The sequence below is a fragment of the Acomys russatus genome, chromosome 22, assembly GCF_903995435.1.
Source record: "Acomys russatus chromosome 22, mAcoRus1.1, whole genome shotgun sequence".
Lineage (NCBI taxonomy): Eukaryota > Metazoa > Chordata > Mammalia > Rodentia > Muridae > Acomys > Acomys russatus.
This window is the reverse complement of record NC_067158.1, coordinates 58,713,249-58,738,396: the sequence shown is the minus strand read 5'-3', so window position 1 is coordinate 58,738,396 and position 25,148 is coordinate 58,713,249. Positions and strand designations below refer to the sequence as shown.

At 36.0% G+C, this 25,148-nt stretch overlaps 1 protein-coding gene across 1 annotated transcript in view; it reads left to right on the top strand.

Annotated features, from left to right (window-relative positions):
* The window catches only part of Gabra2 (gamma-aminobutyric acid type A receptor subunit alpha2), a 126,901-nt gene extending 102,746 nt beyond the window's left edge, over nucleotides 1-24,155 (top strand). Inside the window, exons 9-11 of the mRNA XM_051164856.1 lie at nucleotides 11,604-11,806; nucleotides 19,536-19,538; nucleotides 23,120-24,155. Of these exons, the coding sequence (XP_051020813.1) occupies nucleotides 11,604-11,806; nucleotides 19,536-19,538; nucleotides 23,120-23,416 (503 nt within the window). The 3' untranslated portion in view covers nucleotides 23,417-24,155. The remainder of the gene's footprint in view (nucleotides 1-11,603; nucleotides 11,807-19,535; nucleotides 19,539-23,119) is intronic.
* The last annotated feature ends 993 nt before the right edge of the window (nucleotides 24,156-25,148 follow it).

Genomic DNA, 25,148 nt, shown 5'->3' with positions numbered 1-25,148 from the left:
GTCTTGCAAATGTTACCTATTAATGCAGTTGATTTTTTAAAACCATGTTACTTTTTACCACCTGTTTCTCTGCAGTAGCCTTACCAGTCCTGCTGGTCTACATAGATGGACCTATTATGGGTAATCAAGCTGCTTGCCCAATTGTAGTATACGACATATATTTGTTTTTTTGTTTTCTTTTTTTTGAGAAAAGGTTTCTTTGTGTAGCCTTGGATATTGTGGACTCACAGAGATCCAGCTGCCTCTGGCCTCCCTGAGTGCTGGGATTACAGGTGTGCACCACAACTCCTGGCTGTATTTTCACTTTTGAAATGTCTCTTGAGAATTCTGGTTTTGCTCCCCAGTTCACAAAAAGTTGGTATTCCTTCATGACAGAAGGTATAGGTTTATGTTTGTTTATTTGTTTGTTTTTCAAGTTAGGGTTTCTCTGTGCATGCTTGGTTATCCTGGATTCCCTTGTAGACCAGGCTGACCTTGAATTTAGACAGATTCATCTGCTTCTGCCTCCTCAGGTGCTGGAATTACAGCTGTGTGCCACCATGCCCGACTAGTTATAGGTTTCTCGATGTTATGCTAATAAGTACATAATTTTCCATTATAGATTACTAGGGGAGTAGCATAAACATGTATTTATATATTCAATAACTGTCTAGCAAGTTTCTACCCGCTACTAGATACCTTTTTATTTTTGAAGAGAAGACAGAGTGTATAGAGTGCACTGAGGTGTAGACTTGTCAAATGCATGCGCAACCTGAGCCAAACAGGAGGTGACAGAAGAATGTTCGGGACAGGTCAAAGATTATCTCACAGAAAAGAAAGCAAGGGACAGACTCAAAGCATGGCTTCTATAGAGACCGAGAGCCTTTGTTTTTTCTTGACTTGTGTGTTCACAAGGGCCTACAAATGTAGAATTCAGTAACTATTATTAATAATTCATTGCATGCAGAAATATGAATTATCAAAATATAAAAAGGGGAATGTGTGACAGAGGAAAGAACACAGTTCCAGCAAAAGCATGCACATTTACCTACACTGACAAAAATATGTATGCCTCTGCACTTGATCCTAAAATCTGAAATTGCTGTCATTTAGATTGTTGATACTTTCACTAAAAAGAGACCTTTGAGAAGCAAAGTGTTTTGAGTCTGGAAATGAGTTTTGGATATAATAAATTTGTGACCTACTCATATAAGCTAGGAGAATAACATGTCATCCCCGAAGCCATGTTGTGGCTGCACAAGAGATAAATAGAACCTTCTAGATCATAATTGTTTCTGTGTTCTCACAAAGTTTGAATTAGGAGAGTATAAAATAACTAAGTTTTACAACAAGGATAAATGTCTAAATTTTACCTAAGATATAGGAGGTTCAGTGTCTTATTGGACAGGTATAGGGAGCCTTAAGTTACAACTGAAACCTTTCTCAGTGTGGCAGTAATGCGTTCCAAACATTATCATGTTAAGTTACAGTTGTGACCTTTCTCAGTGTGGTAGTGACGTATCATAAACATTATTATGTTTGGGAAAGGATTGAGTATTGTTTTGGTCACTGTGATGAAAAAAGAAACAAAACATTTTTCAGACTCTTATTACTGCCATTTCTACTAGTAGCCAGCAGGTGGTATCAAACAATTTTACATTTCTCCTATTGCAGTTTTTGCTTCTGATTATTCAGAGTTCTTTTTCCTAACTTGTACTGCACACAGCAACCCTCCACCCTATCTATTCTTCCTTCTCCCTCTCTCTGTCTTCATCTCTCTGACTACCCCTTCTATGCCACCTCTCTCTCTGCCTCTGTCTCTGCCTCTGTCTTTGTCTCTGTCTCTGTCTCTCTCTCTCTCTCTCTCTGTCTCTGTCTCTGCCTCTCTCTCTGTCTCTGCCTCTGTCTCTGTCTCTGTCTCTGTCTCTGTCTCTCTCTGTCTCTGTCTCTGTCTCTCTCTGTCTCTGTCTCTCTCTCACACACACACACACACACACACAAAGTAGTTCTGCATTATCTTTATTATTTAATTTCGTGAATTCACCTACCAGTTATTCTTTCTTCATATGCACATGTGTACCTTTTGAAAATAGAAGACCCAGCTTCACAATCTGTTAATTCATTTGGTCTCAATAACAGGACTATTAGAAAGCACAATTTTAAATCTGCACATTAAAAAAATAAAGAAACATTAAACAAAAGAAGTAGTGAAAAAAATCCCACAAGGTCACAGTTCACAACTCAGACATCTGGCAGTGGTGACTCACTCTTGTGTGATATTGAAACTTCTCTCTGTATTAACTTAAATCCTTTATCTTGTTCTAAAAAAGATCTTATCCCCGACTAAACTTCACTGTAAAACTAAACTGTCTGCTCTTCAACCCACCTCACGACTTAAGAAGAAATAACACTTAAATGTCTGAGTGAACTGGTAGTGCAGGTTGGCAGCTTTCAGAATGAACAAATGACTGAGGCAGTTTATTGCCTGAACATTGATATTGAATTTCGTTCAGGAACTTAGACGCAACAAGACAGGAAGATGCTTACTTCAAGTATGACAAATACAAATAGCCAAATCACTATGAATGTAACATTTACATAACTCATGATTGTCTCATGGTTCTCCCTGATGGATGTAGTTTGTTTTATTCATGTGTAATAAAATAAATGTATATGTTAAAAATACAATTACACAACCCAAAAAAAGAAACTTCTCTCTGATTTGACTTTCTATAGTCAACATATATTTTAGCCCAGTGCCTAGGGTTGCCTACATAGAGACCATTTACTCAACTACAACGAGTAGAATAGCAATTCAACATAGCAAGATTTTATGATTACTTGTACTGTTGCATAAAATGAAAACAGGATATACAAGAGGTAGGCGTTAGATGTGGTCTTTGTTATCAGTGTTGCCCATATATTCACATACACGCAGAGATTTTAAGGATGAAGCACTTTAGGTAGTGGTCTTTATGTGTTACTGAGAAAGAGCTAGTTCTTCCAATGGAGATGTACACTGTAGAGGTCACACCAAGTTGAAGAGGAGGAACACTGAAATAATGTTATGGGAAAACTCATTTACACAGTACATGATGAACTAGCAAGATTCTGTGGTTGGAGACACTGCAAAGTTTTCTGAGCTTTCCAGATAGTGCATCTCTTCTTAATGTTCAGCTCCTTCTGTTTACGTTATAATGAGAACCATCTGGGTTGAACCATTAGACAGAAAAACTGGCATATGAACATCTTATCCTCTTAGTGAAAAGGGGCAAAGGGAGAGATGAAGGGAGGCACGAGGAAGGCACTTTGCAGATGAAGCTAGCAATGTCTTTGTCAAATTCAAAAACCTTTTGAAGTAAAATAAAAGGTACATATGGAAAAGATTTGAATATGGTCAAAAGCTCTTGTCTGCATGGAAGATTCATACTGGATCAGATGCCACAGTGTATTCACTTCAATAAATGGATCTGACACTAGTTTTTATCTTTGAGAACCAGCTTTGAAACAAAACTGAGCTTATGGTCCTCAGTCATTTGTACTTAAATTATTTTTAATTTTAAAAAATTAATGGAAGTATAATTACATCACTTTCTCTTCCTTTTCTTCCCTCCAATACCTCGAAGCCCCCTCCCTCTAAGCTTTCTCAGGCACACCCCCACCTCCCTCACAATTTGATGACCTCTTTTATGTTAATTATTGTTATATACGTATGTGTGTGTGTGTGTGTGTGTGTGTGTGTGTGTGTGTGTATAATTTAGTAACTACAGGCTTCTAAATCGAGTGTGACTTATTTCCATTCTTCATTATGTAACCAAATAGGCCTCATCCTTAGGAAAGTCCAGTTTTCCTTCTCTTAACATTCTTTGATTGCCTGTAGTTCTTTGTCTGTGAGTAAGTCCCCTTTCACCTTAATGTCAACACAATGTCATTGTCATTATGGAGTCTTGTTTAGGTGCTGGTATTGTTGAGGTATTGTAGATAGAGCTTAATTGTCATTTATAGGAAAAACAATCTCATTGTTGACTTTCTGTTCTCTCACTCTTACACTCTTTATACCTCCTCTTCTGTCATGCTACCTAAGTCTTATGTGTGGGAATTGTCTTGTAAATGTGTTCTCTAAGCCTGGGTTTCTCATGATCAATTGATGTCCTAATTATAACTGGTTGTGGTTTTCTATAAGAGTCTCCATTTGCTGCAAGAAAAAGCTTCTTTGATATGGGCCAAAAGAAATACTTATCTGTGGTTATAAGCATAAGTTCTGGAAAGCACTTAAATACTGTGGTGGTCTGTATTTGTCTCTAAAATTCATCACTGCACAGTTCCTAGGAGTTGGTTAAATTTCTAGGATCAGCATTACTTTTCTCTTGTTGGGCAGGCCTGAAGTCTAAATGGCAGCTGTCAGGTGCCTTCAAAACATGTGTGCCGCTATTGGACCCTTAGGGTTAGCCGACCATGCTGGTTATTTTTATAGTCCCTTATTGTCTTAGAAGGTTAGAATTTTTTGATGGATTTCATCCCTTGGCAGCTTATATAGTACTTTCTGGGACTATGGAAGACAGAGTGCAAGAAAGGGGCTCTCAGATGACATGTAGGGCAAATCTTCTGAGTTCTGTGCTTGAAATATGTGGTATCTTCAGCAATAGAGGCTTACTTTCAATCTGTGACAAGCAGCCAAAGGAAACAACCATTGTGTTGTCTGAGTTATGTGGATTATTCTGACCTATAATTTGAAGGGCAATTTCTCATGACTGGTACTAGGGGTTTTGTTAGTCTATGGCTCTTGTATGAAGTATTGGGAGCCAATGTGGCTACATATTTATTCATATATGAACATGTAAATACATATTATATATTAATGTATTATATATTTAGATAAATGAGAACTATGATTTCTTAAGTCTTTATCTACATCTGTAGAGTTATTTGTACTGCTTTCTCCTTCTGATTTTGATTTTCTTCTCCACTTCCCAATTAAATTCATGTCCAGATTTTCCCATTCTCCCACTTTATGGCACCTTTAGCTACTCTCTATTTAGATTACTCCATCAGATCTCCTTTAATTTAAGGAATTTTTGCAATAACTAAAGTGTTTAACATTAGTGAATATTAATATATCCATTAATTGTGAGAACTCATATTAAATTGAAATGAAAGATGTTATTAAATGCCCCCTTTGAAATTAATTAATTTAATCAAATTAAAAAAACAAAAACAAAAACACCCAAGAAGCAAACAAGCAAAAAGCAAAGTAAATCACTGCAAGAAAAATTATGAGGATTAATAAATTTCTCTGAGTATCAGTTGCCACAGGTGAGTAGTGCTATCCTCTTATAACCTACACTTGAAGATTTTTATATATTACTCCATTTGTTTAGTTATTCTAATGTTTAATATCTATCTAGTTAGTTATTTGTATATATTTGAGTGTTTTGCCTATTGTTTGTACATGTATCACATGTGAGCCTAGGGCCCGTGGAGGCTAGAAAGATGTTTGACTTCTTTGGAACTGGAGTTACAAATGGCTATGAGGTGCTATGTTGACGCTGGGAACTGAACCAATGTCCTTTGTATGAACAAGTACTCTTAACCACTGAGCCATCTCTTCAGTCCCTCTGCGTTTTTTAACAACACAAAAAGGAAATGGGAAAAATGAGGATAGGTCATGTAATTATACATACATGCATACGATGCATATGTGTGTGTGTGTGTTTATGTGTGAATATTTTTTTCTTAAGTGAAGATGAACCACATGGGTGACACAAAAAGTTAGACAATATACTGAAAAATCCAGTACAAGGTATGAAAAGTTTCCCTTTGAGTTATAGATCGGATCAGTAACAATGTCAATTGGTGTGCTGAAGTGGAAGGAAATATTCCTAAAGTAATCTTACCCACAGACAAAACACTACAAACACTAAAGGAACCTTGAGGGAGGGAAAGTTAGTCTCGTCCATGGATGACCCCCTAGTTGCTCATCCTATTCAGAGTGATCGACCCTTAAATGATGGACAACCAAGCCACACACTACTATATTTAGAAGCATACATATGCACACACAGTGTGCATATGTATGTGTGTGTGTGTGTAATGTGTGTGTGTATTGTGTGTGTGTGTAACAATAATGCTCAAAGAAAGCATCAATTTAAGATGGAGTGAAGTGTAGGATATGAGAAGATTCCTTGGGAGGAGATGGGGAAAGGGAGGGAGAGGGAAAGGATGGAAAAGAAGTTATATTTTATTTAAAAATTTTAATAAAGGAATAAAACAAAATTGAATCAAATAGAGAAAAATATGTGAAAATCAAATTAGCAAATGACATTCAGCTTACATTTTACTATAACAATGATAGAGTCCATTTGTTTTAAAATAATAGAAATATGTAGCTATACATAATAATGTAAAAAAGTAGAACAATATTAAAATTAGGTATATTTCATTTCTACTTTCAATTGGGATATTACATTCACCTAAAAAATAATTGCTGTAATATCCTGCCTGATTTATTTTACTGAGTTCATTGAGACAAATCTGTATGAACGTAGAAACACAATATGTTTTCATTACATTTAATTAGCATAATTTACTTAACCATAACATCTGATGGACAAAATTGCATCTATTTTCTCATTGCCACTATGTTCTGTTGTTCATACTGTGGGGAGTTAATAATTTTTCAGTGTTTCTGGCAAGTAAATGTCAATTTGTGAGTTTTTCTTTCAGAGAAGTGTCCACATGGTTGTCTTCCTGAATTATGTACTCCATGTCATTTAGTTGTATTGGTAACACAGTCTTCTGAAACTATTATTATATTATGAAAAAATAAGAATTAAAAATAACACACAAATATAGTGAATCGGACTTTGCCCTAAGTGAGCACTTATCTTTTATCATGTAATACTGCAATAATTACAAATTATATTTGCTTCCTACCGGAGAAAAAAGGACTAAACCTTTTATATAACTTTTCCAGATCATACTGTTAGTGGCAAACAGTGGATACAAGGTTAAGAGGTCTGTCTGCAAGGATCTATCTCCCTGTTAATTAATGACCTACATGACTTTGTTTTATCTAAAAGAATTGCAGAGTCACAGGTTATTCTTTCAAAATTTTGGGAGAGGTGACATCTGCAAACAATGAAATGGAGTTCTGAAATTATACCTATTCACAAAAACGATTTTCAAAACTAACATTCTTCAGAACTCTGGAAATCAGCTAGCCACAGCAATGCAGGACATACTTATTTAAGGAAGAAGTAGTTGAATCTTGTTGATAGCAAAAAGCTGCATGGTGATATGATATAGTGTATAGTCTCCCTGCTCACATCCCAGCTAAACGTAAACCATAAAAATAATAGTCTGCTAGAGAAAGTAAAACAGATAATTCAAAGATAATGAGAGGGAAGGAGGGATGGCCATATGAATAAAATCCCTGCTGTAAGATAACTTGACTCCAGATGTCTATATACAAACAGGGTGTCTGACATCCCACTGGTGGGAGATAGAGACAGAAAGATTTACAGGGGTTCACTGGCCAATCAGATTTGTCAAGTTTCGAGTTGCAGGTTCAGTGTGACACCCAATCTCAAACAAGTAAAGTGGAGTGAGTTAAGGGAAGACACCTAAGGCATCTTCATAGTGCATAAATAATATCTGCGCATGGGTGAATACACGGATACAACACACACACACACACACACACACACACACACACACACACACACACACACACACTCCTATTTACACATAAGAGAGTATTAACTTGTATGGACTTTATGGTGAGTCCCTGGAAGACCCCTTCAAAGGTATGTACTTGTTTCCACCTAAAATTTCTTCTATGTCAGAGTTAGAATCTGGTGGGCGAGGATATCCAGTGAGCTCACTTTTAGGCAGAGGCTTGGAGGGTTAGACTTCACAGAAGCAACAAAAGAATATTAGGAGCAAACCATGGACTGATCACAAATATTGTGAGAGAAATCAGGAGAGTTGCACATAATAATTGTGGAAAACACTGACTACTTATTGGGTCTATAAGGTCACATACTGCCAGCCTTATATGTGTGTTTAGGAGACACCTGGATAAACCCGATATTCTCATTTCTGCTTGACCTTAAGAGTCTATACAAACAGAACGTGTATGCCAGAGTAGAATCATAGGATTCATCTTAAAATGTGATAATACTGTGTTTATGTATATTAAACTACACATGAAGCTACTTGGGGAAGGTTACATTGTTTCTGCTTTTAGTCATTTAAGGAAGACTCTCTGTGCATTCATAAGATAGATGCCTATAAGGTTCACAAACACACACCAGCTGTCCCAAACTAAGACATGAGTAAAAATGCATAAATGATATTAATACACTAAAAATAAAAAAAAAAAGCAAAACTGATGTTTGTCATGAAAGAAGCACTCAATATAATTATCATTTAATAATTGTGAATACATATGGAGACCAGAAGACACTGAGATCTCATATTCAGTATGCCAAAAGAAAGATTGTCACCCAGTAATTCTAAGCAATCAAAACTAAATTTAATAATTTAAGCAAAGCCCATATTATTCTTCTCAGAATAATGACAAAGTAAAACAAGTGTAAAATCTGTAAAATAAATATATGTATGATGTGCCAGACTTTATTCTTAGCATCTACTTACCCTCAGATATGCAAATGATGAGTAAATCTTGTCATTAACAGACTTGAATAAAGTGTCATCAAGCTAATTAAAATGTGCTGGAAAATAACTCAAATCCACAGGGAAAAACACTATGACCATTGCTGTATGAGCAAATGTACAAAATAGTAAAAGTATATTTTTCCTTTGTCATCTTTTTTTACTCATATTTTTCAATGAAATACAATGTGAGAATTATATATGTATGTAAAAAATTCAGACATGATATAATTTGTGATGGAGTTACAGTAAACCAAAATGTGTATGCTGCTGATATTTAGTTGTCATTAATATAAATTATATTATTATAAATTTTGTTGCCAAAGATAACCACTAAGAAAATATTTGAAAATGCAGTGCTAACAAAGATCTGTTTGTTCTGTTTCTTTTAACAAAATGGACATCCATATACTTTATAATAAAGAGCATTCACTTTTGAAGCCTGAATGACTAAGATGAGATGGGTCCATTTGCTTAGCATCTAGTGAGGGCCTAATGGTATATGACATCAGAACGGTTAAGAGTGCTTCTTGAAAAAGTCGATAGTGAGACAGGAAGCCATGGCTATTCAAAGATGTGCCTTGAACTTTCTCTCTGCTTATGAGAAGGACTTGTGCTCCCTCTCTCCTCCCCTCCTTTTTCTTACTGTCTGCCTTTGCTTGTTGGCTTTATGAATGCATTTTTAATATTAACATCAGCTGGTGAGATCAGTTTATTTTCCAACCTTTTATTTCCCCTCTCACCACCATATTTTTTGCATTCACTCATGGTTGAATGGAATAATTGCTACTTTATACTAGTGATTTTATTGTACATGAGGGGAAAATGTTACCCTATCCTAAGGAAAAGTTAAACATAGTATAGTCCCCAAATCTTCAAACTATCAAAATTTGGCTTACATTTCCTTCACTATTCATTACTGAAGGAAGTTAGGACAGGAACTCACACAGGCCAGGAGCCTGGAGCCAGGAGCTGACACAGAGGCCATGAAGAGTACTTACCACTTACTGCCATGCTCTTCAACATTTGCTCAGCCTACTTTCTTACAGAAGCAGGATCATCAGCCCCATGATGCCATCACCCACATCAATAACTAATTAAGAATGTGCCCTAAAGGCTTGTCCACAGCCAGAATCCATGGAGGTATTTTTCTTTTTCTTTTAAATATATTTATTCATCTGTCATATATTGTAATGCAACTGCAGTTACCAGTCCCCATCTCCTCCAAGCCCCTCCTCTCGCCTCAGCTTTGTCAAGTCCTCCTCCATTTCTCTTCAGAAAAGAGAAGGCCCTTCAGGGATATCAACCAAACATGGCATAACAAGTTACAACCAGACTAGGCACAAGCCCTGATGTCACCGGCGGACAATGCAGCCCAATAGGAGAAAAGATTTCTGAGAGCAGACAAAAGAGTCAGAGATCCACCTGCCCCCACTGCTATGAGTCTTACAAAGACGCCAAGCCACCCACCTATAACATCCATGCAGAGGACATAGCTGAGCCCCTGCAGGCTCCCTGATTGTTCTTAGTTCTCCGTGAGCCCCTATAAGCTTAGTTGATTCTTTGGCTTGGGTTATTGTGATGTTCTTGACCCCTCTGAATGCATTTTTAAAATTTAGGCTCCCTTCGGTCAAATGACTTTAGTTTGTGTCTAATTGACATACACCTATCTAGCACATGTTCTTGACCTTGGTTTTTTTGGTGCTGTTGATAAGACCAGTGGCCTTGCCCATGCTGTGTGACTGTGGTATTATTAAGCAAAATCATCAAGCCGTTTCCTTTCCTTTTCTTTCAAATATCATCCATGTATACAGCTAAGATTCTGTTGGACTTCCAATTAATGATAACTTTTGGGCGCTGGTGCTACAACTTTGTACCAAGCTTACCATCTTCATTTTTTCCCTATAAATGTGAGTTGTCTGCCACCAGGAAAATGAGCTATAGGAGAGAGGAAGTACTTTTGGGGGAAATGCAAAATATGTGTAAAGTATCCTTTAACTTATATTTTAAAAATCTCACACATGGATGCCATATTTATATGCTTTCTACTGCTTCTTTTACTCTTCAGGATTCTCCTGTGTCCCACACTTCCTCTCAAAGTTATGATATGTTCTCTTTTCATTGTTACATATACACAGAGTGATGGACATGGAGAAAAAGAAAGGCTATTGAGTTCGTTTAGTGTTGCTTATATGTGTATGTGTTTAAAACTGAGCACTTAAGATTGGATTACCTATCGGGAGCTAGTCCTTGAAGAAGTCTGACTCTCTCTCTCACTACAGCCATGAACTCCCTGTTAGTTCTTCATTTTGAAAAGGGGCTTTATGGTTCTTTAAAATGGAGATTCTATTTTATAAAGTTTTGTTCTTTTTATTTCATGAAAAAATGAAAGCGACGCTGCTCAATGCTTCGCAACCAGATTTAGTTCCGTAGCACTACTTGAAATGAATATTGTCGCCTTCGCTTCTCAGCCATTACCCTGCAGTAGTCACTGTGAGGCTCTGGCAGGCGCTTTCACATGATTCATCTAAACAAAACAAATTGGTGTCATTATGAGGTATGGTGGATGAGTTTTTAAATTAATGCTGATGAGTAATAGGTAACTCTAAAGTGCCTGCATTCCATTGTAGCTAATAGTGCTTCAGTATTACCAGTCTTTTGAAATATCAGCTGTACTTAAGAGAAGCTGGAATTAATACATACAGAATAAAGTGAAAAATGAAGGCACTTTCAGGGTCTGTTTGGTGTCTCTGTTTCAAGCAGTATAACGAATAAAGGACTTATACTGGGTTTTTGTTTGCTTGTTTCTTTTTTTGTTTTTGTTTTTGTTTTTGTTTTTAGCACTTTCTAGTGGACAGAAGTGACAGAGGGGAGGAAAAGAATATCTTTGGGATACTCTCTCTTCCGGCCACTGATGGTGCCTCTGGCTCTTGTCTCTTCTTTTACAGGAGTAACAACTGTTCTCACAATGACAACGCTGAGCATCAGTGCTCGAAACTCTCTTCCCAAAGTGGCGTATGCCACTGCCATGGACTGGTTCATTGCTGTTTGTTATGCATTTGTATTCTCTGCCCTAATTGAATTTGCAACGGTTAATTACTTCACCAAAAGAGGATGGGCTTGGGATGGGAAAAGCGTCGTAAATGACAAGGTAAGTGGGGCTCCCTTCTCATCTTACTTAGGAGAATTTTGCACACATTCCAGCTTGTAGAAGAATTCTTCCTAAAATTTAATATTAACAAAATCAGTATCAATCTTCAAAAGTTTGCTCTTGCTTAAAATCCTTAAAGGGTGCTTGTAATCACGACAGTTCTTAAAACCACTCCTCAGCAGCTGTGGAGTTCGGTGTCTGGCATTGTTGTGTGTTCACACATGCCAGCTGTCTCTCAACCTCAGTAGTAAGTACAGTCTCTTCTTAATCCTAATCTTCCATAGTGAAGAACCCCAAGCTTAGTAAAGCTGTTCATGTGCACCAACTCATACAACTGATTAGTGAGTTCACTGGAGGCCATGTCTGTCTTTAGTCCAACAACAGTATACTAGGATAGAGCTTTGAAAAGGAAATGAACATTAATTTCCCCAATTGGAGACTTCATGACTCGGTCAATAGCTCAGTGAGTGTTCATACACCCTTATCTCTATTAATACTTTGTGTAAGTGAAGGCAGCATTTTCTTCATGTCATATGTGGATGCTAAAGTATCCAAGGATTTTAAATTGCTCACGTGGTCTAATTGGTGAAACTTATTTTTAATATTAATCTTTAAGATTATCAATCGCTACCTTTTCATATTTCAAATACCAAGAGGCTAATGGATACTTGTGTATAGACTCACCAGTGGGTCCTTTCTAATTTTATAAATTAATATATGTTTTAGGAAAATATTTTTTTATATACCACAATGTGATATAAATATTTTTAGAACTGGAAGAAACTTCTATTTGGAAAGTTTCTTCGAACACTATGATATATAATTTTTTCATAAAATTTGATATACTTTTGCTGTGATTTGACTTTTGTTTCAGTTATTTGCATGGTTTTAAATATTTATATATTTAATTTCTATACTATGTTACAGGCTGATGACACAAAGATTGGGTGTTACAGTTTAAAACATCTGTTCTTTTTTTCTAATTTTCTTTTAAAAATATATTTTATCAATTTGTTCATATTACATCTCAATGGTTATCCCATCCCTTGTATCCTCCCATTCCTCCCGCTCTCCCAATTTCCCCTTACTCCCCTCCCCTATGACTGTGACTGAGGGGGATTACCTCCCCCTGTATATGCTCATAGGGTATCAAGTCTCTTCTTTATTTTCTACTTTCAAAGCGATAGTAGCTGGTTCACTTGTAAGTTGTGCTTGGCTACTAACAGAACTAGTGAAAAGATATGGAAACAGACTTGATCAATTCTCTATGCTTAACTTCTGATTGATTTGATTGTTTTCATCTCATTTTATTGCTGATTTGTATTGCTTTCATTTTCCATATAGTGAATTGCTTTTCATTTTATTTATGTGGTTACTTCCCTTTAGCTGTGTTGGTTATACATAGACTTTCTCAATAGATGGCATGACTAGAGCAGTGCACCATAGGCTTTTTGAAAGGGTTCCTTAAGTAAATTATTTTTAATATAAGTATTGCAATATACATTGATGAGAGAATGTAATTATTTTAACCAGAACATGTTTCAAAACCTTTCTATTAGGGAGTTTACATGTGTACTCCATTCAGTTTCATTATAAAAAGAATTTGGAGATATATTCCTTTAACTTACCTTTAAAATAAACAGGCCCTTAGAACTGAAAGGCAATAAAGTAGAATTCCACGAGGTGACTAGTTTCCCAGAAGACACGTCACTAAATCTTACCATCTGCTTTACTTTTCATTAGATTTAATTTTTAAGTGGAAAGTAGCGGTTTTCTTGAAATACAGAGGTTTTGTGCTTTCACAGTCCATTGACAGCAGGCAGTCCTCTGCTTTTGGTGTTTGTAAGCATAAGTAAATGCAATTATATTGTCAGTCAATACACAGAACAGCCATAGCTCATTCACTGTTCTGTCAAATACAAAAATACCTGCCAGATTAAAATAATGCTTAGAGATACACGTCCATACCATATATTGAAAATGAGAAATGTGAAGTTAAATTTGTGTGTCTAGATCCTAGACTTCACATACAAAGTGATGAACAAATGGGACTCAAGGATTTTTATGCTTCAGATACTTTTGAGGCCCAGGACCTCGATGGATCTTTATGCGTTTTCAGCCTCAGTTGTGACGTTAGTCAAGAAAACTTCATTCTACAAGTGTATACCTAGATCAAAGGGTGGATTCTGGAAGGACACACAAATGTTTGTTTATAGAGCACCCAAGTACTTCTAAAAGACTTCACATCCTGGCCCTTCTCTAGCCCCACCCAAGCTATTCGTCCACTTATCCCACCCAGGTTTATCGGTTTTATTTCTTGAAAGCTACGTTTTCCCAATTAACTGCCTCATTCATGTTTTCCTGATAAGAGGCCTAGTTAACCTGCCATAAAAGCAAATCTACACCACCGGCCCCTCCCCAGATTTGATTCTCCTTTCACCTCTCGGGCTTTCTGAAGTGAGTTCTCCTCCACCTGTTCTCTGTCACTTCAGTTCTTAGTCCTCTGTACCCTGAAATTCTTCCCTTCCCTAATTTACCTATTCTCTAATTTAACACCACATGAGTCTTGCCACCTCCCCTTAGAATTCTCAAGAGTCTTCTGCTGCTTTGCTGAGGACACAGTCTTGGGTCCAACTCGGCAACTCTTTCTCTTTTCATTGAGAAATGCTTTAGTGACGTCAGCATCCTTTGCTGGCCCTGGCAGCTGCCACAGTTCATTCCACACTGTGAAGTCCTTTGGCACCTTCAGAGTGCAGCTCGAGTTCCCCAGAGAAAGCCACGGCAGCCTTCTGTGATGCATTTGTTAGCGATCGTTGCTTACAATGCGGTTCTCAATTTCAAAGCTGTACTGAAAATATTTGCAGGGATATCTACAACATTAAACATATCATCAGCCCATTTTGTTGTCAAAATCATGTAACCCTTGCTCATTATTGACACAAATTTCGGTTTTTGATATATCGGCTGAATATTCTTTCCAATATTATTGTGTCCCATTAAAAGTCCGTATACTTTTCTGATTTTTGGAAAAACCCTACATTCTTCATGACTGAATATTTGCACTTTAAGTCTACCAATCATGATAATAACTGCTATTTTATTTTTTAACGTATTTTTATAAATCAATTACCTGTGTCACATTACACACTATCTTACACATTTACATATTCAGTAAATATGATATGAACTATTGAAACAATATCAATCCAAAACTTTATAACTAATACTCTTGTCTTATAGTTCAGTGTCACACCATCCACATCGCTTGTATTTTGCCTCCCAGCATCATGTACCCATCTTCTTCCCTAGTCATTTCCACCTGAGTCTAAGACTTCAGTCTTTGAGACCTGCATATGGTGAGATATTTCCAGACATTTACAAATATTGTGATAAAATATAAAGGGCTGGGGCTGGAGAGATGGCTCAGCAGTTAAGAACATTGGCTGTTCTTCTAGAAGACCAAGGGTTGGATTCCCAGTATCCACATGTTGGCTGAAACTATATGCACCTGCTGTCTCAGGGGTTCTGACACCACTTGTGGCCTCCTAAGGCACTGAAAATATAAGCAGTACACCTGCATACACACAGAAAAATCAGGCACCCATACATGTAAACTAACTAACTAAATAAATAAATAAATGTTTTTTTTTTTTTTAATTAGCAAAGTTTAAGGATTTAGAAGTCTGGGACAGAGTAACTGTTTCTGGTATGTGCCTGGTCAGCTGTTTGCACAGTGTTCTGATCAGAGAAAGGGCACCAGTAACTTCAACTCAGATTCACTCAGGTGTTCTCAGGCACTGGAATTCCTAGGGTTGTATGTCTGTAAAATTGTTATGAATTGGCAACAATCTAATAATTAATAAACATGGCTATAAGAAACCCTTAAAAGACAAAGAAACAGCAACAACAACAACAGCTAAACAAAGGAATTCAAACCTCATGTACATCTTTGTCTTTTGCTCCTATTTAAGTACTTCACAGCGACTGATACCTAAGTCAGGGGCAGGACAGACATGTCACATTCCAACAAACAGGAGACATTTCTCAGCATCTGACATTACCTCATGCTCATTATCCTTCTTACAAAGTATGCACATGTACCTCATACTTACAGTTTATTTACTGTTTCCTGTTTGTAACACCTTTAAAATGTACATCGTCATCTTAGGGTTACCTAGATATTAGTACAGATCACTTAACTTTTCAGCTCTATAAGGAATTACTAAAGGTCGAATTCCACAACTAATATTGTCCAAATATGTAGTTTTCTTATAGATTAGTTTATGTGATGAATGGTAAGTAGAATTTTCTAAAAGTATTATGAATTTATATTTATATACTTGTAAATATATTTAATTTAAGTCTGAGGATTATTTTAGTAAAATTACTTGACTAAGGATATGGAGTTCACAAGTTTTGAAACTGAAGTACAAGCTAGCCAGGCTTGGTGCTTGTATTCTACCTCCACCATTTACGAATCATAGTCATTTCCCTCAAAATATTCTGTGTATTCGTGTCTCTGACATTAGACATGCTGCCCCTTCTTGGTGTAATATCTTCTTTTCTTCCCTGACTTTCAATTGCCTAAAAATGTCTTATCTTAGTCTGAAATTTTCCTGTCTTAGATAAAAATTGAACCCCTCTATTGCTTTTCCAGAGCCCCTGACACCAAGTTGTTTTGTATCAATTCACTAAATTACTATTTTATTGTAAATGATTTCTTCTACTACTAAATTAGGAAACCTGAGAAAATGAAGGTGTCTTACAGTCCACTGTATCTTCTGTCACCTAGTATACTATCTATCATATAGCTGGACTTAGGAAGGTTTTAAAGCATTTTTTGCTTGAAGTTTCATTTTTTATATTGTTTTCATTTATAAATCTGAGATAGAGAGTTCAAGCTGGCAAAAAAAGCAGAGAATACACAGGAAAATAAATCATATAAAACCCAGATATAACACTGTAGTACTCAAACGAATGAAATAAGCCACTATTCTTTTCTTTGCTTTATTAATTTGTAGGTAACACCACATTTTAAAGTATACTTATTCATTTATAAACTTAAATATTTTTATCTTATTCTGTGTATTGATGTTTTGACTGCACGTATGTCTGTGTACCAAGGATGCCCATGGAGGCCAGAAGAGGGCATCAGATCATCTGAAACAGGAGTTACAGGTGAAAGTGAGCTCCAATGTGGGTGCTGAGAATTGAACCAAGGTTCTCTGAAAGTAGCAGGTGCTTCCAATTGCTGAGCCTTCTCTCCAGCCCTTTCTTTGCAATTTTGATAACATTTTGGTCTGAAATAATTTGAGGTAATTTATTAAAGACCTTATGTAGTCAAATAATAAATTTATCATAAAATTATGTATTAGCAGTAGGAAATAGAAGAAAAGCAGGTTCAAGTATCCCCTATGATCTGTCTCACTGGAGACAACTCACAGCTTAAATGTGCTTAGTTGTGTTTAACATTCTAAGGTTCTAGGTCAGCAAACTTGCAGGTGGTTTTGTGCTGATATGTGTTTAATCAAAAAGGAGGAAAAAAAGAAATACATATAAAGAAATTTTTTTTCTTATTTCACAATTGATTTTATGATAGAGTGATCTGGGTTCTGTGGTAAGTGATGTCAACTTTTTCATAATAAGTGCTGTAATAAGTTTCATATCAATGTTTCTTGTAGTCCCCTTCAACAAAAGCTGAAGGAATTATATTAAGACACAGGCCAGTAAAGGCAATTCTTCAAGGAGCTAAATTAATATGGCCCAAGTATATAACTTTCTGTTGGTCCAGTTTAAGCCAAAAAAAGCCTTTAGAGTACTTAGAGAAGTGGATGGACTGTTAGACCTCCAAATGCTCTTCTGTAAGTATAACTTTTCTCAGTCAGGATGGTTACTCAGTTAATGGTAGCATCCTCTGGCCAGAAAGCTTATTGTTGTTCTACAAGTACTGGAATTTCCAGTGGCCACAAACAAACTGTAAAAGAACAACATGGCATGGCAGAAAGAAAATACCTTTGCTTTTGTACACTTAGATATTTTTCCTTCCAGTGCCAGTTGCGTTGACTGTTTAACAGGAATTGGCAAATGCTCACTGTAAAGGCCTATTTCTGAAACCACCTGATAGTTAATTGCATTCATCTCCCAAGTCCTGCTTCTGATTGGTGCCCATATTTCATCTAGACAGTTTATTCAATTTGCAAGCATGTTACTTTCTCTAACACATAAAATATGCCACGAGGTGAAGCAGATGTATAAAACCTTTGGATTTATTAGTCAAAAGTCATCTAGACTTGACATTTTAAATATGGATCAACAGTCCCCAATAATGTAATAAAGTCAAAACATTTTCAATCTTATCAAAGATAGTGTTCACTTCTCATTTTTAATGATATTTTTATTCTTTGAAAAATCCCATGCATGCATTTGATCATGTCCATTAACCACCATTTCTTTTCCATTCTCCATAGTTTCCCTACTCTGTATCTCCCAAGATTCATGGCCTCTTCTGCTTATTTTTGTTATAGATAGTCCAAACCATCCACTTACTGCTGCCAGTAGGCTTATGAGTGTGTGGCCCTTCAGGAGATACATAGGAAAGCATCTAGTGTCTTCCTCCCTTCCCTCCCAGTGATGAGATTTATAATATTCCTCTTTCATTTTATTTCACTTCCCTGACAAGTGAGCTGTCAACAGAGTGTGTAGCAGGTGACAGTTTATTGTTTTTTAGCAAGAGATATATTAAAATACACCATTTTTGATTGATAATAAATCCCACCCCTGACCGAAGGTTACTTGCACACAACCCAAACACATCTTTCCCAGCACCACATATAAGTTGAGGTTATTTGTTCAGTCTTCCACAGCTCTGCATAGAAAAATTGTGAGCTTCTGGATAATAATGTAGTAAAACTGTGTATATGCTGTTGGCTTTATTCCTGTCTCACAAAGCATTTATTCTGTCCTATAATGCAAATTGCCTTATATTACACTTTTATTTTATTTAAACTTAGTTTTAATAGAATGTTACCATTTTGCAAAAGCATTTCTGAGTCTGTTGTGTGCCAATAATTAAGCTAGGCTCTCTGCAGGACATTCTGTGCTTTCAATCTGCTCTCAAGTAAGTGAAAAAGATGGGGACAGACCATGTATGTGTTTTTATAGAAACTAGTTCCTAAATGCTATGGTAAAACAGGAAGGGCCACTTGAGGCAGGCAGTTGGAAGCGATGCCTCATTGAATGTGACTCTAAGTGTAGTCATTACTAACATAGCAATGGTGCAAACTCTAGTATAGCTGACTTGAGCATAAATCTCAGTTAATTATGAGGTCCTTGCTGAATCATGGCACCATTCCAGGTTAAGGAGTGATCATGGGTGGTACATTTGGCCAGCAGGTGGAAAGATTTAAGCTGAGTTTACTTCCAAATTGTTTCTGTTTTAGTTGTCTAAATAAATAAATAAATAAAATGAAGTAGAGTGATTGAGCGGTACAGAGAGGATTTTTAAAAAATTGTTCAGAAACACAGAGTTTCATTGACTTTTCCTCCATGATTCTCTTTCTATTTAAGTCCATTCTTAATTTTTAATGTTACATTTAAAAAGTTTGTTTCTGATATCTATCCTGGATCTGTATCATTCTTTTTTTTTTTTTTTTCTGCTATAGGTCTCCAAATGACAGAGAGTGACTTACATAGTGACTTAATATATGAATAACAAGATGAGACTTGATAGCCTGTGACCATATAGTGGAGGAGGAGGTCCCCCTCAGTCATAGACCTAGGGGAGTGGAATAGGGTGAAAGTGGGAGGGAGAGAGGGAGGGACGAATGGGAGGATACAAGTGATGGGATGGCAATTGAATTGTAATCTGAATGAATTAATAAAATTAAAAAATATGAAGACTACAAAAAAAAAGATATTAAGTTTGACTATGGGGAAATAGGTAGTAAGAAAAACAAGAACGTTTTTAATTTTCCAAAGAATCAAAATGATATGGAGATACAACAAAATGCCTTCATAGCAAAGATTTCTGTTTAAAATAGAACAATGTATTTTATTTGATAATATCTCTTCAAGTGTGTAAGTGTAAGTGAATGATTAAACACCAAAGTAAGTGTAGCTGGAAGAGGTCAGTGTCTCCTGAGACATACAATTGTAAGTCTGCTATAGATTCAATAACATATTTCTCTATGTATGTTTAATTTTAAACAACGAAGAAAGTTGGAATTATTTAGAATAATCATTATTTTCAAATGCGCAGAAAGAAACAGTATTCCCTTTAAACTGGACTTCGTTATATTACGAGTCAGGAAAGCTATACTATGCTGGGGCTAGAACTGAGGAGATATGACACCATATGGATGCCATGCACATCATTTAGTGACCTTGTTAGAGCTCACCAGCCAAGTGTAGGCTCCTGAGAAGACAGGGTGTGTGTCTGTTAGACTTTCTTTGATGCTGATGTGAAAATGGTAATGTTTCCACCTTCCAAGGGAGTGTTTTGAAGTCAAGTCAACCATTTGTTTCACACTTAGACCTCCTGCGAATTGCGTACTTATCCTTAAATATTTATATATATATAAAATATTAAATATTAAAGCAGTATTTTCTAGAATGAAGAAAAAGATTCACTTTTTTCCTTTACAGTTGGGATAATAAAAATTCCAAAAACATATTGAAAATGCTGGGGAGTTTTTCATTTTTTTTTTTTTTTTTGGTGGTACTTACAGAGTCATAGTATTAGTATAAAAGAAACAGAAACAATGCCACACATACCCAGGACTGATATTTGGTTAGTACTTACTGGGAGAGGCCTTTTGTTTACTTGACAACAATGTACACTATACATTTCTCTTTCATTTATTAATGACCTTACTAGTAACTTTATACATTTAAAATTGAAAGATAGTAAAATGAAATGTAGAAGAATCATTAGTAAAAATAAAATATCGTTTCTACCTATAAATGCTTACAGTAACAAAATATATCTTTATCTTTCTTAACTTCTATACCATAATTTATAGTTTTAATGCTCTATTTTCATGAAACCCATCCTGAGTCTTCCCATTCAAAGTTTTTGTTGTCTTCCCTAACTACATAATAAGTTATATAGACTATACAAACATTTTACTGGTTGATGATTGTCTAAGTCAGTGGTTCTTGGCCTGTGGGAAAGGAACCTTATTGTGGGGGTGTGTTTAATGCCCTTTTCACAGGACTCACCTAAGACTACTGGAAAGTGCAGATATTTACATTATGAACTATCATAATAGCAAAATTACTGTTATAAAAGAGCAAAGAAAACAATTTTGTGGTTGGAGGGTTTGGTTACCACAGCATGAGGAATTGTATTAAAGGTCACATCATCAGGAAGGTTGAGAACCACTGGTCTAGATTATTATAGTTACAATTTTTACTCCATTTCTCTTGGAAAAAAGTAATTTTATAATGTCAGTATAGAATATGTTAATTCATCTGTTTATCACAGCAAGTCAGTATACCATTTTTATCAGTATCTCTCCCTTTTATTGGTCAGGGAGATGAAATAGGGAGTGGCCAAAAGTTTTATTCAAGGTCTTCATTGTCTTTAAGCTCAATCTGATCATTATTTTAAAATGTGATACACACACACACATACACACACACATACACACACACACACACACACACACACACACACACACACACACACACATCACATCACAATAGAGCCAGTATCTGTCATGCATTTCTGGATTATTGAACCTTTTAAATGTGGACATGGTGATACAATCCTCAATTAAGATATTTTTTTGGGAAAATACTCTAATTCAAAACTTCAAACACAATTTTCAGACAGAAAGTCATTCATTGCAGGTGTTTAGAAGTTTGACATCTCTCATTTCTGTGACTTTTTAAAACTATTTTTTTGATGAGAGTCTTTGCTGTGCTTTCAAACCTCCATAGCCCCGGTTCTTAATCTAATAACATGGGGATAATGTGGAAATTGCTTCCTACCTTTTGAGTAACTCGTTGTTGGTTCGATTTTTGGCATACAGGTAAGTCATAATATATTTGAGTAAATAGATAAGTAGTGTTTGTATTTTCAGGTTTTTTGTCATGTATATGTTATTCCTTCTTCATGAAAGATATTTATAGAAAAGTTCTGTACCATGTGTTGAGGTTACAAAGATCAATGAGGCAGAGACACCATCAGTTCTCATTGAATTTAGATCCTAATGATAAAAGATTTCAATTAAATAATCACATGGCAAAGAAAGTACTTACATACTTTAATAAATGTTATGATAGAAAAAAATTTAAGAGACTGAATATATGAGGAACAAAGATTATTTTATGGTCAGTGTATAGGCAAGGCATTCCACAGAAATTACATTCAATCCAGGATAAAATATGAAACCAAATTAATACTGTGAAAAGTTGGGTGAATACAGATTTATCTAAGATGGGATACTGCAAGGTACCCTAGATGTCAAATATTTAGAAAACTAAAGTTGTCCCACAGGTGTTGTATGTAGTGAGCACAGAGAAGCAATTGTTTGAAGGATACTGTTTGTATCTGAGGCTCCATGAGCTTCTGCTGTAGAGACTGACACTTGGGAGTGGTGTGTTCTCACTTGGTTCCTAAGGCCATCTCTGTTGCTATAGTGACTAATGGCTGGACAGGTCAGGCCAACCCAGAGGATCACAAAGGGAAATTGGAGCAAGTGATGGTAACTGAGGCGAGAACTGTGGATTCCTGAACTAGAGGTTCTTCATTAACAAAACATAAAGGGATAGGCGGCTTAGGAAGGTGAAAAGATAGAATTCATATCGTTTTATTGTACTAGTGATTTATAGGTTTCCATCCACATAAAGTGACAAACTCCTGCAGCCTCACAAGTTAGTCATAAGGTGGGTGGAGTTCTGCTACCTGAAAAATAATTGAGGTCATTCACTGTTGATGATCACAGCTCTTCTTAAAATCCTTACATTTTACATATTTATTTTTTCATTAATTTAAAAACACATGTGAATGATTTTTAAGCGTGAAACTATTATTAACATTTTATATTACTTCTTCTATTGTTATTTTCCATGTAAACAACAGAAATTCATTCTGAAGTAAATTGTGCCTGTGGTGAACTCTATGTGTTTTCTCACTCAATGCGTTTAGGATTTACTGAACGTGCTTTGTTTACTTTTCACATTTCCTCTTCTCTACTAATAATGATATGGATTTGAGTAATATTTTTTCTAGATTTTTAAACTAAAGTTTCCAAATTTTTAAGTAGCAGGCTCAACTTACACTCGATAAATTTTTGTATTTTCCAATAGAAAAAAGAGAAAGGCTCCGTTATGATACAGAACAATGCCTATGCGGTGGCTGTCGCCAATTATGCACCAAATCTTTCCAAAGACCCTGTTCTCTCCACCATTTCAAAAAGTGCAACGACGCCAGAACCTAACAAGAAGCCAGAAAACAAGCCGGCCGAAGCCAAGAAAACCTTCAACAGTGTCAGCAAAATTGACAGAATGTCTAGAATAGTTTTTCCAGTTCTGTTTGGTACATTTAATTTAGTTTATTGGGCTACCTATTTAAACAGGGAGCCTGTATTAGGGGTCAGTCCGTGAGTCTAGACATTGGTTATTTTTTGAGCTATATAGCAACATTACACTTTTCTTTTTTGCTGTGTACAGTCTCACCAATAACTGCTATTCTATGACCCAATGTGTACAGTATGTATATAGTGATATTGCTTACCAGTAGACCTCTAAAGAAGACCTACCTGCACTTGCTAACTCATGGAAATACAGGCAGAAAACACCCCGTGCCAAAAGAGCCATTGCCTTTTATTAACAGATTTACTGTAGGATCTAGTTAAAGTGGATTTCAGATCACACAGTTTCCTAATTTTCTAATTATCAGGAAAGTTGGAATCCTATGTTACCCTTTGGAGAATCTTTGATTTAGATATTACATATAAAAATACTTCTATTGTTGCCTAGGGATGATCAGAGATTAATTTAGACATTCAAATATGAGAACAGCTGAACCTATGCTCAGCTACCTTCAGGAGTGTTCAGAACCCCTGCTAATGTAATAGGAACCTTGACACACATAAAGAGAAAGCTAGAGATGTGAAAACAACTTTTAATTACTATGTAGAATATCTATAGCCATGTACATATTACAAGCATGACAAGCTCAAATAACTATGAGTCACCATGACAGGATGTTAATTATGCTTAAATTTAATAACTACTGGAATGTCATGGTCATTACAATTTTAGCTTCAGAGTTTATTTGAAAGTGTAACTGAACCTCACAGCTCACTTCAATCATTGGAAACTACCTAACATTAAAACAAAAGGAAGATATATGGAGTTGGTCTTTCCAGGTATGTGCTGTCAGCTGAAATTTTCTGGTGCTGGGGAATGGAAGAAAGCAGCCACCTGGGCTGCAATGGAGTGCAGTTCATTCGTGTCAGATTAGAAAGCTGTGCCAAAAACTCCAAGCGATGAGAATTCATAGGTGTCCCAGGTACAGATAAACACTTATATGATTCTCTTCTTTCCTGTTTACTGCAAATTCTGCCTTAAGGCTTCTTCTCATTAAGACTGAGAAGCCACTAATTATAAAGGAAAGGACAGTTAGTTGGCACATTTTTCTGTCCAGAAAGAAGCTCTTTCAGATAAGAATTAATGTAAATCTGCTTTTGTAAATTGCAACTTTCAATTTCATTGACTCAAATTTACAGCAGCTTTGTATACCAGAAGAGGTTTTGGTAAGAGTTGAACATTTTTAAACCACAAATTTAAGACATCACATCATCAACAGATTGTGGGTTATGGCACACACACACACACACACACACACACACACACACACACACCCCACCCCTACACACACACACACAGCACATACATACACTGACAGAAACACACACACACACACACACACACACACACACACACACACACCATGCACAAGCACACTCACACAGACACAGAGGAACACACAGAAACACGTGCACGTGCGCATGTGCGCGCGCGCACACACACACACACACACACACACACACACACACACACAAACACACAATGTAGCTACATTACAAATCATGATTTTCAATTTTATAAAGTTACAGATTGTTACTGAGAAAATTTCATTTTTCTTTTAATATTTAAAGATATTTATGCCCCCGAAATATGCTAAAGTTAACTGTGTTTCTGTGAAAACTAAATTTACCTTTGACTGACATGTATATTAGCAGTTATTAGTTGACTTTTAAAATTAAATGCAACTTCTCAATGATGTTTTGTAGAAACCTAAGTAGTCAAATAGTGGAATTTCTTGTAATTT